The 14807-nt window shown below is 43.0% G+C and overlaps 1 protein-coding gene across 1 annotated transcript in view; it reads right to left on the bottom strand.

The window, feature by feature from the left end:
* Positions 1 to 4049: 4049 nt before the first annotated feature.
* PIK3AP1 (phosphoinositide-3-kinase adaptor protein 1) overlaps positions 4050 to 14807 on the bottom strand; it is a 118795-nt gene continuing 108037 nt past the window's right edge. The window contains exons 16-17 of the mRNA XM_029920180.1: positions 12944 to 13062; positions 4050 to 6341 (exon numbers count right to left, since the gene is read on the bottom strand). Of these exons, the coding sequence (XP_029776040.1) occupies positions 6284 to 6341; positions 12944 to 13062 (177 nt within the window). The 3' untranslated portion in view covers positions 4050 to 6283. The remainder of the gene's footprint in view (positions 6342 to 12943; positions 13063 to 14807) is intronic.

The following is a 14807-nucleotide window of genomic DNA, read 5'->3' on the forward strand; positions in this document are numbered from 1 at the left end:
GCGGGGCGCACTCGCGGCCTCGGCCTGACGCCCTCCGGGTGCTTGACGCGCGCCTCGGGCCGCTCCGGGCCGCGTCCCGGCGCTGGGAGCTGTGTGACCTTGGCCAAAACGTTTTAAGTTTTCGTGGCCTCATTTTCTTCGGCTGTGATAAGGAGTGTGACCTGCAACCTCTGGAGCTTGGGGGACTCAGTCAAGAAACCCCTTACAGGCTCCCGTCCGCCGCCGTGAATGACACGCGCTCCTCTCATCATCATCTTCGGGGATTGTTGGAAAGGGGTGGATAAGTGTTGTAGAATCACTTCAGATTTATGGGGACCCGACTGTTTCAAGCTTGTTAAAATTCTCGTTCATTTATCTGTCCACTTATATTGTTGGTCTCCCGACCACAGACATAAACACCTCCTGGAATCTAAGCTCCTTTCCTAAGCAGGGAACCTGTGTGCCGCCATCGTTTCTGTGCCTAGAACAGTACCAGGCCTGTATAGTAGGAACTAAAAATTTGCGCGTCCTAGGAATAGGACTCCACCATCTACACAGTCCTCTGAGCCAAAAAGCTGGCTCTTTAGCCGGATGGTGTCTATTTTTCAGACATCAGCAGTCAACAAGTGTTAGCATTTGGTCTCTTAGAAATGTCTCAAAAATTTATTTTTCCTCTCTTCTGCCAATAACAGCCGATCTCCATCTCACTCCATATTGCGAAAGCCTAACAGGATCCCTGCCACTAATCTTCCCTCCCTATTCACCCTCCCAAACAGGCGCCAGAGGGATCTTTCTAAAAAGAAACCTGATTGTATCACTCTCTTGTTTAAAACACTCCTTACATATTGTTTAAATAAATCATGGAATCAGAGCTAAAATTTTCAACAGCCAGGCACTATTCTGACCCCTTTACACGTGCTGACCCTTTTAATCCTCACAAAAACCTTATGCAAAAGGCACTCTTGGTGTGTTCTTTTTACAGGTATGGTAACTGAAGCACAGAGAGGTCAAGTGGCTTGCTGAAAGAGCAGTCCCAAGCAGTTTTGTTCCAGAATCAGTCTCTCTTGCTACTAATGACTTCCATCTGTACAACCATTTCTAGGACTGAAATAGACCTGTTTGTACTGGCATGCAATGATATTAAGAGGTACTTTTAAATAGAAAAAGCTGACAAAATAGAACATAATCCCATTTTAAACGGTACTATATTAGTCTACCCATAGAAAACAATCTGAAAGATAGTGACTCAAACCATTAACACCAGATTAAGTGTCTTCTTGGTACATGCCTGTAAATATTTGGATGGTTTTTACAATGGCCATGTGCTACATATGTAATCGGGGAACGTTTCTTGCTAAAGGAGGGCCCTGTCAACACCCAGCTGCACAATCAGACTCCAAGTTATCAGATACCAACTTTACTTCCTACCAATCTCTATGCTCTGGCTTCATCCTGTATTTCCCAAATATACCATGTTTTTTATAGTTGCACCTTTGCCTAGAATGCAAATAAGTGGACAACCATTAGATACTCTCCTTCCAGGCTAAGTGAACTGTCTGTCACCTCTTCAGTGAACCCTTGCATGACCCCTGGGGCAGTTGTGCACCGAAGCATTCGGCATGTTGTGTCATACTACCATCTTTCATCTCCTCTTCTATAATACATTCTGACCTTTTCTTGATGGCAAGGACTCTCATTTTTTCATCTTTGTATCTGTCCCAACTGCTGGAATAGTATTTGTCATCATATACATTCAAACTTTTTGCTGAATGAAGGGATAAAGACATTAATAAGAGAAAAGCCAAATAGCATAGAGGGTTTACACAACATTTTCTAGCCAGTCTAAGAGACATCACAAGGCAATACATGATTAATTGCTGAATCAGTCCTACACCAGTAATTGCTATAGAAATCGGAGGAGGCGTCTTATACATCTTTGTATATCCCCTAGAGCACCTAGCGCAGTGACTTGCTCATAGTGAAAGCTCAGTAAATGCTCCGTGAATGAATAATCACTGCTTTTGAATCAAGTGATGATGTGCAATTGAAGAACAAGCAGTGTAAGTGTTGAATTAAGATGGATGAGTAGTTTCTTGCTTAAACATCCATCACCAGCCTCCACAGATTTGAGGCAGCAAGCATTTCTTAGGTGTTGTGGGGAGCACTGGGTTGGCAATTGCTTGGGGGTGGGGAGGACACAAGAAAAAGTAAAAGCATTCATTTAGGGAGTGTAGACTTAAAACCAGGAAATTACACATACAGCAGAGAACAGACATGACAGTGTACAGAAAAGAACTGCACAAAATGTGGCCAACTGTGCAAATGTTCAAGAGGCAGTGAGAGCAGTGGGCAAGTAGAAAAGAAGAAACCCTATTTTGGCGGAGTATTTGGAAAAGTTTAATGGAGGGAAGAGTGTGTAGGGTCATTAACTCATCAACAACTGTATCATGCATCTACTATATGCCAGGAATTCCAGGAGGTACTAGGAAATGATGATGATAAATGGCTTTAGGTGACAGAAGTCTGATGATAGGTATAGAAAGAAAGAACAAGAGTTAAATAATAGGCTGGAGGGAAAGGACTATAGCTTCATATATCTTTGAAAACTGATGGCCTCAAGGCTAAAACATAGATCTCAGGGGCATCATCAAAATCAAGGCTGTTCTGGAAGACTGGGGAGTGAAAAACATTGATGTATCTTATTTCACCAGGTTCTTCATCTTGATTAGTGACTTCATTCCTTGACACCAAAAGGGATGGAAGAAAACATGCTAGTGAAAGGAACCCCCCCTCCCATGGCTATATGGCCTTTTTTGTGGTAGTCCTAAGAAGACTCCATTGATGAAATGGCTTAATACTAGTAAATGATCCCGAAACCCACAATTTCCATCTTTTATTCTCATTCTTGATAAACACGATCTTCAAAAGTCTTGCTCTATAAATAACGTATCTTCTGATTTCCAACCTCAGCTACTGTTGGAGAAGGTAATTGAGAAGTCTGACCACCAATCAGCCCTCAAGCTGGACCCTGGCCATCAGAGATCCTCATCCCTTTCCCTGTCTTTGGAATATATACTCTGCCTACCATTCCCAAAGTGGGAGCTATTCCAAGAACATAGCCTTGAGTGAGTTAAGGTGTTGTTGAGATCATCTAGACAGTATATGTGACTGTCCCCAGTTAAGGCCTCTCTATGTGAACTTTTAAGATTCTGGTGGGCAGATGAGTAAGATCTACCTGCCTCATGACCATCTTAGACTAGCCTTGTATGTAAATTTCCTTACTTACTAACATTGCTACCCTATCAATCTGGAGTGAGCTGCCTCTCTTCACTCTCCCTGCCTTCTGTGTACAGGGGCCAGTTTCAAATCACCTTTTCTTTGAAATTGTATCCTTCTTTCTACTTTGATATGTTGCTCTTCCTCGTACTTACCTCTGGAGTGGGGCAGTCCTTCTATTGCTATTTATCACTTTGCACCTCTATCTTTTGTGTTTTTTCTTGAAATGTTTTAGTCCAGGAAAACCTTAGAATTGTCCTAAGTTCTTTCTTCAAGAAGCATCACTTAAAACATTTGGTTCTCAGACTCAAATGAGTCAGTATTAATGCTTCCTCAGCCAACCAGCTGCAAAACCACACACTATTCTTTGACAGAGGAACACAGAAAACCATCTTATTTCCTGGTGCATGTGGGAGAGGGATCTAAAAATCCCAACTCCTGAGGCAATATAGGATAGACTAAAACCTCTCTTTTTTAGCAACAAAGCCAGAAAAATGGAGGAGAAGAATAGGTATTTAGCTTGATTTGTAAAACTACTCATTGAAGTACTTTACATACTATCACTTTGCCTAATTATGGCAAAGCATTAGGGATTATTCACATCATTAAATTTGTCGTTAAGTGATTTGATTGCAACACCAACCTCTTGTTCATAATCTTTCAGTCTTCATGCTTTGTTTCTTATATTGTGGGGTTATCTACTCTCAGGTTTTAATACAAGACGAAGGAAGAATACTAGCCTAGAAACTGGAGGGCAATGAACCTCGTACAGTTAGAAGGAAAAGCAATGGCAGTGAATTTGACTAATAGCTTTACTTTCTATTGAACCAGCTCATAAAATCTTGGGGAAGGATGGTGGCCTCTGCATTGTCTCCCAAAGCATCACACAGAGAACTTTTTAACAGTTTCTTTGGATACCTAGTTACAATCTAGTTTCTGATCCTCACTGCATTGAAATCCATGGTTTTGTTACATAACATGTTTCTAAAAATGTGTATAAATGTTGAGTATGTGGAAGTTGAATAAACCTATGTCATAATGGGTAGTGCCGTTTCTAAAGAATGCAGAATTTCACATCATCATTAAAGACATTCTTTGATAACATGGAGTTCAGATGTGCAATGAACTCCAGACCATTTCCATCCATGCCTCAAGTATGTCACATTTATCAGACCCAAGATTCTAATCAACACTTTAAATGTTATGTTTTCCATTTACTTTCACAGAAGAATAAAATGTAATAAAATATTCCAATATTGCACAAATAGTGATGTGCATACAAAGATGCTAACACCATTAGCTCGCAGTAAATTTTGCCATGTTATTGATTTAAATGCTTATTAAAGAATATAAAAATCTAAATTTGGCAATCAATCCAAGAGGGGACTTAGAGATACTGAATATACAAAAGTACAGCTTTCATCAAAACCAAATGTACTTAAGAAACCATCTATAAATAAGAGAAAGGACAGCAATACCAATATTATAATTTCTTGTTCTCCTTTTATCCCACATTACCCTCTTTCCCCCAAATAAGTGACAAGGAGGGTAAAGGGACCACTGCAGAATGGCTACTATGTGCCAGGCATTGTGGTAGGTGATTTGCACAAATCCTCTCTTAATGGCCATGGCCAATAGTGTATTTTATGTCAGAAAAAAGACCCACAACCTAGAAGGTATTAACTTCAATAGGAGTCCTTGTTTGCTGGACTGATGAATGAAATTGAAAAAGAACTTCAAATCATTAGAAAAGGACACAATAAAACTGCACTTAAATAGATCATTAATAGTGTGGCTTGTATATATCTGTGTGGGATAGAGAATACATTTCATGAAAAATTACCAGATTTCTGATATTTTTTTTTAAAGGAATGTGTCTGATACTAATTTTACTGTGTGTTTAAGTATCAAATTAAGGATCTGTGCTTTGAAGGTAGGTTTTTTGTGCCAGTGACTCAAAATTAATATCATATTAATGACATATGACAAATATGAAATACTAATGGCTCTATATTCTCTGCAGGATTTCCCAAGCCTAGTGGTAATAGTACATTTATACAGAAATAGATAACTTCCTATTTTACATTCTTCTTTCCTCTTCTAACCTTTTGGCAGAGAAAAAGTCAAGGCTCCTTCTCTCTCTTTATGGCCAGAACTTTTAAGATCTATAAAGATTGCAGAACAATAAATGGGGGTCCCTGGTATCCCAAGCTTCTGGTTCCCAACCTTTCTAGATATTCCTTGGTAACATCACTATTTTGAAAGCTTAGTGAAGTATCAGTGCCCAAATTGGAAAAAAAAAAAAAAACTTTATAGTCCCATGCCTGGGAGATATGGAGGAAGGACCTTTCTGGAAGGTCAACAGTGACCGAATTTCTACATGCGGGCATTTCTTGAGGGAGAATGACTGGCTACCTAGAGATGGTTCCAGATTTCTGTGGAACCTCAGATTTATATTCCACACACAAGGAATTAGGACGAATCCCTCTCTAAAGTCTTTTTCAGTTTGTTTTGTGTGACCAGCTCCAACATTTAAACACCCTCCTGTATCTACAGAAAAGTTGAAGAACCATTTAAAAGTCAGGACATATCTTCTCACTTGAATACTTTAAGTCTTAAATCATAACCACTTCTAGAAGTTACACTGGACTAGCAAATAAGTAAGGCCTAATATAAGTGCATTTCAGTAAAATCACTCATAAAGTACATTTCTGATCAATCTTTTCAGGCTTCTGACATGCCAAATTAGAGGTAAATATTCCCATTAAGTCTTTATCCTTTTGGTAAATAAGGCTATGGATCAATATACTTGGTGATGGTGAATTAAGTCCTCAGTTTTTCACTTCTTCGTGCCTTAATGATATCCTCTTCGAGGAAAGCCCAAACCAGCAGGGCTACAACAGTATCAGCCATGAAAGTAGGTCTTAAGGTCAACAGTCATGCCATCATACTCAACACGAAGACATCATTAACAAGCTGAAACTGCAAGTCTCAAAGTCCTGAAGTAGGCAGGTTTGAGTAGGTGGACTCAGCGACCTCTGGGTGGAACAGGTGGAGGAGGATGGAAGGTCTCCCTGGCTGGAGGCCTGAAATGAAAGATAAAGTAACTATTTTTAAATGAATTTGATTAACTAGCTCTCAGGCATCCATGATTTGTTGCAAACTTGGTAAACTATGCAAAGTACACGTTCCTTAATTAATGAAACCATATGGGCCTCAGGAGGACCTCAGCATCCCCAGTGCTGGCTGGGGATCACAACCTTGGCTGCACAGTAGAATCACCAGTAGACCTTTAAGAAATACCAATTCACAGGCTCTCTCCTAGATCCATCCCATCATAATCTCTAGAGGACAAGGCTCGAGCATCACAACTTTTTAATAGTGTCCCTCCCCTGAAGAGTTATATTAACCAGGTCTTTCATTTTCTGATGTTTTGACACCTGGAGCCTTGCGGATCCTGGAGGGAAGCCCCTCCCAAGGTAAACTAATTCCTGGAGATAGCAACTTGCTAAGGAGCAGACCTTTCATATGCAAACTAACCAACCCCAGCTTATACCCCAACTACTTCCTTCATGGGCTCTCACATTTGGGCCACTACCTATCTGCCCTAATCACTCCAGGACCAGGTACCAGACAACTAGGGACAACTAGGGACCTTTGCCCCAGAGCCTACTGAAATTATTCAAATCTGCCAACCCTACCTTACTTGTACCCTCCCACAGAAACCACAATAAAAGTTCTTGCCCACCTCACTCCCCACTCCACTGCTCCCCAACTCCACTGCCTCTCTCCTGACTAAACCTGGTGCTTCCCCAGTGAGCCCTCTAGCCCCCATGGCATGATGTGTCCCTCCTCTTGAAATCTGTGAGCACAACAAACTATCTTCTTAAGAGTAGTTGTTTCCAGATCTGTTGACTTTGCCATATCTAAATAATAAACCCTATATCTTAAGACACCAGTGATTCAAATATGCAGCCAGGCAGGAAACATACTGTAGTAGGTGGTCCCTTGAAAAGGAATTAAGAATTTCTGAAGTCTGCTTCTCACAACTATGCCCTCATGGGATTGGTAAGTGTGTTATCCTGATTCCACATTTGCTCTCCTAGAAGCCCCCCTCCAAGTTATTCTGGATGGTTTTTAAACAGTCCTAAATGCCATTCCAGATAGACCTGGGTGAGTCTATTTACAGAGAGGTTCAACAACTGTGCATGGTATTTCCACATGTGTGTTGTAAAACCAATATTTAATTCTCTTGGAAGCAAGTCAATAAGTCAAGAAAGAGAGCTTTGTCAGATGCTATAATTGAACTGCGCTATCCTGGAGTTGCACAACCAAAGACTGAATGAATCAATGATTAAATATTTACTAAATGTCTCTTGAATGCAAGTTTTACGTAGGTCAAGGAAGTAACAAAAGAGTTGAGAAAAAGAGGGGCCGTCTCAGGAACAAGATAGAGAAGCAGGAGTAGAAAAGAACAACCACGGAAATCCTCAGGAGGTCCTGCTATGGCTCCTGGGAATAGATGGTTTTGTGTGGTTGTCTCTTTACCCAGAAAAAAACAAATGGACAGTCTCCTTCCATCTCCTCAACTTGACTTATGAACCATGGGCTTATAGGAGAAGGCTGAAGGCTAGTCAGCCTTACTTACTACCTGAGTTATGTTGAGGCTTCCTGGCTTGCTTGCTTCCTTCTTTCCTTCCTCCCTCCCTCCCTAACCATCTCCCTCCATCTCAAAAAACATTTATCTACTATGTGTCTACTCCTGGGTATGGGACATAACAGCAAGTAAAATGTGAATGGATTCTGCCCTCGCAGTGCTGAGAATGTAATGGATAAGACAGACAACAGGAAAAATCAGTAAATAGCATTGTTTGGAAAGGGGAAGTTCAGTACCTATGGGAACACATAGCAAAGGCTATGCACACATCTGAAGGATAAGTTCAACTTTTCTGAACATGTTTCTCATCCACCAACCAGAAGTACATACAGATACCTACACTGGGGTGTTGTGTGTTGCTTGGAAATGACAATTGGTAAGTGGGTAGCACTATTTCTGGCTTAGAGTAGGTACTCAAGAAGTAAAGCTAATCATTTTAACATTGTGAATAAAGATTTTTCCCATGTATGCCCCATGAGTCTTACAATTTACCATCCACCACAATGATAGTCATGATTCCCTCCTGGACCATCTTTCTCTTTCTGCTGCCCCATTCTGAAGTTGGCATGGGTCTTGAAAGCAAACTATGTCTGCATTTCATTCTGATGAACAATCCCAACCAAGGATTGGAAGTCTCATCTCGGTGAAATGGATTTGTGATTATAGACATATCAAAGACATGGAATTAAAGAGTACTAAATCAGACTCAAGGGGTGGTCTGTGGGGAGACAGCCTCTCCAGGACACCAAGAAGCTGGAATTGGAGACACGAGTGCCAGAAATAACTAAGAACTGACTGCTTTCTTCCTCTGTTGAAGGTAAGGTCTTTGCTGCTGCTGAGTTCTGTTCAAGAACCTAGCAACCCTGATGTTGATTAATGTCCTTTTAAAGTAGTAGGACTGCGGGGCTCTGGGTGACTCAGTTGGTTAGGCATCCAACTCTTGATTTCAACTCAGGTCATGATCTCATGGTTATGAGATCGAGTCCTGTGTTGGACTCTGCTAACAATATGTAGCCTACTTGGGATTCTCTCTCACCTCCTCTCTCTGCCCCTCCCTCACCCACACATGCTCTATCTCTCTCAAAAATAAAAAAATAAATATTAAAAAAATACAGTAGGACTGTTAAGATACTTTTGTACAATCATAACATTGTTGAAGCTTCCCTATTAGTAAATTGCCTCTTTCCCAAGTACCCTCACTCCCCCACCTCTCCAGCCCCTGCCGGGACCCTACAGACCTCTTCACAAGTCTGCCCCTACAGGATTAACTTCTGGCATTGCAGGAGGCCTCTGGCACAGACCATCAGAGATCAACAAATCACTTGTAAATAGCAAAATATGTTTAAAAGCAAAGCAGCAAAAGCTCAGTAAAATTTTGGGTTTGTTTTTGTTTTTGTTGTTTTGTTTTAATCAACTGGAAGCACCTTACCTGTGAAGAGTGTGACACTGCCGCTGCCCACTCTATACAGACTAAATGCCCTGCAAGGGAAATGCCATGCAAAGACATAATGTATCTGTTCCTGTTCTTGTCACCATTTCCTTCCCCTGACTTTGAAATACATTGGTAACTTAAAGGTAGGAGTGTGCAGCTTCTTTCCTTGAATCTGTGAGCTACCTACACTGGGGTAGATGATTTGATGGCTAACTTTTGTAAATTTTTTTAAATGTTTTATTTATTTTTGATACAGAGAGAGACAGAGCATGAGAGGGGGAGGAGCAGAGAGAGAAGGGGACACAGAACCGGAAGCAGGCTCCAGGCTCTGAGCTGTTAGCACAGAGCCTGATGCGGGGCTCAAACCCACAAACGTGAGATCTGATCTGAGCCGAAGTCGGAGGCTTAACCAACTGAGCCACCCAGGCACCCCGATGGCTAACTTTTTAAGAGATGGGTAGTCTAACACAAACACTACCAATCTCTCCATCTATCCATTAACTCACCACATGATATGTATTTATTAAGTTCCTACTCTGTTCCAGCTACTATGCTAAGCCCTGGGGACAGTAGAAAAAAACTTCAGTCTCTATTCTTCTGGGGTTTAACATCCACTAGAGGAAACAGATATGTAAAGAGGGGCCATAACGTGGAATGAATTATAACAGAGGTATTTGGGGAGCCACAAGAAGGTTCATCACAGGAACAGAGGAATGTCAGGGAAGGCTTCGTAGAAGAGGTGATGATGACTGGACTGAATCTGAAAGGATGTGTAGGAATTTTCTAAGCAGAGATTTGAAGGGAAGGAGACCGCATTCCAGGTAACAGGAACAGACTGACCAAGGACACAGTTCCAAATGGCACAGCCCACTGGGAATCCTTAAGGGGTGGTGCATCAGTGAATATAGGAGAAGGTGGGACTTGAAGCTAGACAGGAGGACCACAGCATGTTAAAAAATAAAGCATTCAGTGTGAAGGCTTTTACACGAGGAAGTGACATCATCAGCAATTTCTGCTCTAAAGTGTAATGTGGCGGCAGCGCGGAGGAGGGAGGTGAGTGTGGGTCCACAAGGAGGCATGTAGGCGCTGGCAGATGGAGCGCGGGTGGATCCAAGAGCTGAAAGGGCAGCAGAATGAACAGAGTCTGGAGACACGCTCTGCGGGAGCTGCCAGGGAGGCAGGACTGGAGGATGACGCCCGGGTTAGGTTCTCAGGGAAGTGAGAGAGCCGTGCCCTTATCTCAGGCTGGGAACTCACCAGAGGAAGGCAGCTTCAGACAGAGATTGGCAGATGGAATGAATTCAGTTCTGCGCAGGATGTTTGAGATATCTGTGGGGCCTCTGGGTCGAGAGCCCTCAGCAGAGAGTAGGAAACAGGGCCGAGGTAGAAGTGGAGACTTGGGGGTCCTCACTGGCAGCTCAAGCTCTGGGGACAGCATGTGGAGTGAGCAGAGGAAGAGACCAGGACAGGGAGGGGGTGACAGGCATTGTACCCTCAGTGCTGTTTGAGAGGGGGGCGGGCTCAGACATGGGCAAAAAGCAGTTGCTCAGTCCCAGATCTGGAAGTGGAGAGCAGACCCCCAAGGTGGGCCTCCCCTCCCGTCTGTCAGCGGGTAGAGCACGGAAGCCATTCAGGAGACAGGCCTGCTTTATTATTTGCTCAAACAGCTTCTCATTTTATTATGCAAATTGCATACTTAGAAAACAATCGCATATTTGCAAATCTTTCTTCACACCAAAAAGGCACCCAAATGCCATGCTCTATCAATTACAGATTTCCTTGCAAATACCATTTCTTTAGTAAAAAGTCTTTTCTTCCTTTTTGCTCCTGGTTTTATCACAAACAGGCTTCCAGACTCCTCCCAGAATTCATCTGCTATCTCTGTTGACACATTTAAATGCATCCCAATTTCTATCCTTTAATTTCTGGAAACCGTTTCCCTGGCTGTTCTCTTTTTCTCTCCCATTAACAAGATCCCAGAGTCTCACAGCTATAGTTTTCAACCGTAACAAAACTTTCATCTTGGTGCAATTAGTTAACTGCCCCGAAACTCTTCAATCTTCAGAAGTGACAGGTCCTAGGTCTTGGATCTCCTCCTACTGACACCTCAAGTTTCTCGGACAGCTGTCACAAAATGACTATGACACTGGAGGTCTCGAGTCAGGTTTGCCAAACAGGGTAAGTCTCAATCCTATCCAAGCCCCAGTGTCTACATCTGCAAAATGGGATAACCCTAAATATCTAATCCTTAGAGTTGTGGACGGAGTTAAGTGAGATCATCCATTCACTATGTTTAACATCATTTCTAGACTACAGTAAGCGCTCACACAGTTTAGCATTTATTGCTATATTCATTCTCCGTAAACACCCCCCTGCAGTCACCAACTATATAATAATTTTGAAGCAACAGAACATTATGCCAATTCAGGTGGCTGGACTAATTATCGCTACAGGCTCTTCTAGGATTAACATCCTACTGTGTGACCTCTAGTCTATACCAAGGAAACATGCCGGTGAACATGACACTGTTTGTGATCACAGGAGGTCTGTGTCACAAGTGTCAGTGTGTGAGTGTTGTATCTTTGCACATGCAAGAGTAGTAAGCAGCAAAAGGAGAAATGGAAAGATCCCTAGCTCAGAGTCAGCTTCTCTTTCCAGAAAACCAGAAGAAAAGCCTCCTCGTTGCACTTTCTCAACAAATCACACTGATGAGATTCATTTGAGTTAAAAGTTTCAATATGATATATAAAAAAACGACCCTGGTTGAAAAGAAGGCTTCTACCTTTTAATCATCTCCCCCCACATTATATTTTAGACATCAAAGAATTAAATGCCTAAAGCAAAGCTAGGCTTTCATTCCAAAGGCCCCTTTCTGTACGAGCAGACAAGTGAGCTTTGACGACTCTTTCTGTCCACGAGACTTTGAAAAGATTCCTACCAGAGGCCTGAGTACCAATATAAACAAAGACAGACATCAGAGCCCAGCAAACACTCTAAACTCCTTTGCCTAGTGCCCATCTCCAAATCTCCATTGGCTCATTCTTGTCCTGAATAAGAAAAATCACTCATTCCGTTGAGCCCTAACTATGGGCCAAAACTCCACCCTTACAACTCTGTGAAGACATTCTACTATTATCCCCATTTTACAGACGAAACTGAGTTACATAAAAGCAAAAAAATTCATCCAAGTTCACTGTTCCCAGACGGTGTGGCACTAGAACTATGCTCCCTAACATGCCAAACTGCCCCCGACCTTTATTCTCATACCCAATACTTCCTTATCTCCTGGCCCCCAAAAGGCACTGTCCCCACAAAACAGCCAAGGGAATTATTATTAGGGAGCTGAATTCTAGGCAAACATAAAAATTACTCAAAAAGTTGATGTTTACTAATGTACTTCATTTATGAAATACTGCAATTACTACTTAAAGTATCCGCACTCGAATGAAACATCAGATTAACAAAGAATGCACATTAAAACGCATCAAAAGTAGGCATTTCAGTTAGCTCTGCACGCATCTTAGATTCCCCAAATCCCACTGTCCTCCCACGGGGTCTCAGAGAGTGAGGAAAACATTTCTTGTCAGTATTAACGTTACCTCTGAGAGGCAGCTCTTGGAGGTACCCTGGGGGGCCTCTCCAGGGGCACAGTGGGTGTTCCGTCCACTTGTGGGGGGCATGGGCTGCGGCTTCTGGTAACCTCAGGGACTTCATTATCCTACAGGATAAAAAATGAGAAAGAAAGGCGAACATTTCTTTAAGCATCCAGCATAGTGGGACATGGTTAGCCCAAAGTCTCCCAGGCCTCTTCAGGCTTTAGCTGAAGGTTATTCACAAACGAAATGAACCCAGTGGGTGCCTGGGTGGCTCCGCTGGTTAAGCATAGGACTCCCGATTCCAGCTCAGTCACGACCTCACAACTGTGAGATTGAGCCCCGTGTCAGGCTCTGCTGACAATGTGGAGCCTGCTTGGGATTCTTGCTTTTCTCTCTCCCCACCTTCCCATCTCAAAATAAATAAACTTAAAAAAAAAAAAAAGAGAGAGGGAGAGAATGAACCCAACACCAGGGCAGCTTTCCATTGATTCCGAGAGTCACTGAGGAGACAATGGGGCCCAAGGAGACAAAGGGCCCAAATTATCATTAATGGTCCTTGCTACTCAGAGTGTCCTCTGTGGACCATCACATTAGCATCACCTGAGAGCTTGTGAGACCTCCTCAGACCCACTTTATCAGAACCTGCATGTTAACAAGATCCTAGGTAATTATTATAGTTATTTTTAAGTAGGCTTCACACCCAGCACAGAACCCAACATGGGGCTTGAACTTAAGACCCTGAGATCAAGACCTGACCTGAGACCAAGAATCAGACGCTTAACTGACTGAGCCACCCTGGTGCCCTGGATCTTAAGGTAATTCTTATGCATCTTAAAGTTTGAGAAGTTTGCTCTATTTAACCAGATAGAGCTGGAGAAATTTTATTTTTAAACCGAAGCCCCTTTTTGGGAGAGCAGAGCCTTGAGCAGTCCTCAGTAGTGGGGTAATTAATGTAAGCGGTGCACCGGAGGGGTGGCCCACCTCAAGGGCCCTATCTCAGGGAGTCTCCGGGTTGGCAGTGACCCATGTCATCCCTCCTGCTCATCCCAACCACTGGTCACTGGGTCAGGGTGTCTACCCTGTCCCTAATTGGGCTCAGTCTAAGGTAGCAGCCCATCCCCTCCTGAGAGGCCCTGTGGCTCTCAAGGGACGATTGGCACTGTGCACCTGCAGGAGCCAAACAGGCCAGGGTACAGTGAGACACTTGAGCAGCCACACACGGGGGAAAGGAGACAAGATCATGTGGCCCTGGGGAAGCATGGAGCAGCGGCCTGGCTCCGGCCTTTCTCACTGCCCCTGATCCCGGCCCAAGATGCGCCCTCTACCTTTGGATTCCCTGATACTTACCCCATTCACTCTCACACAGGCCCTTTTTGGCTTAACTAGTCAGAGCTTATTTCTAGTTCTTTCTCCCTTCCTCCCTCCCTCCCTTCCTTCCTTCCTTCTTTCCTCCCTCTCTTCCTCTTTGTATTGAGGTGAAATTCATATAAAGTAAAAGTAACCATTTTAAAGTGAACAATTTGGGGCTCCTGGGTGGCTCAGTCAGTTAAGCATCTGACTCAGTTTCGGCTCAGGTCATGATCTCACAGTTCCATGGGTTCAAGCTCCACATCAGGCTCCGTGCTGAGGGTGTGAAGCCTGCTTGGGATTCTCTCCCTCTCCCTCTCTCTCTATTCCTTCCCTGCTCACACTGTTTCTGTCTCTCTCAAAATAAGTAAATAAACTTAAAAAAGATTTTTTTAAGTGAACAATCCAGTGGCATTTAGTTCATTCACAATATTGTACAACTGCTTCCTCTAGCTAGTCCCAAAACGTTTCCATCACCCCAAAAGTAAACACTGTGCTCCCCATTTCCCTCTGGCTCCAG

This window comes from Suricata suricatta, chromosome 2 (assembly GCF_006229205.1).
Source record: "Suricata suricatta isolate VVHF042 chromosome 2, meerkat_22Aug2017_6uvM2_HiC, whole genome shotgun sequence".
Lineage (NCBI taxonomy): Eukaryota > Metazoa > Chordata > Mammalia > Carnivora > Herpestidae > Suricata > Suricata suricatta.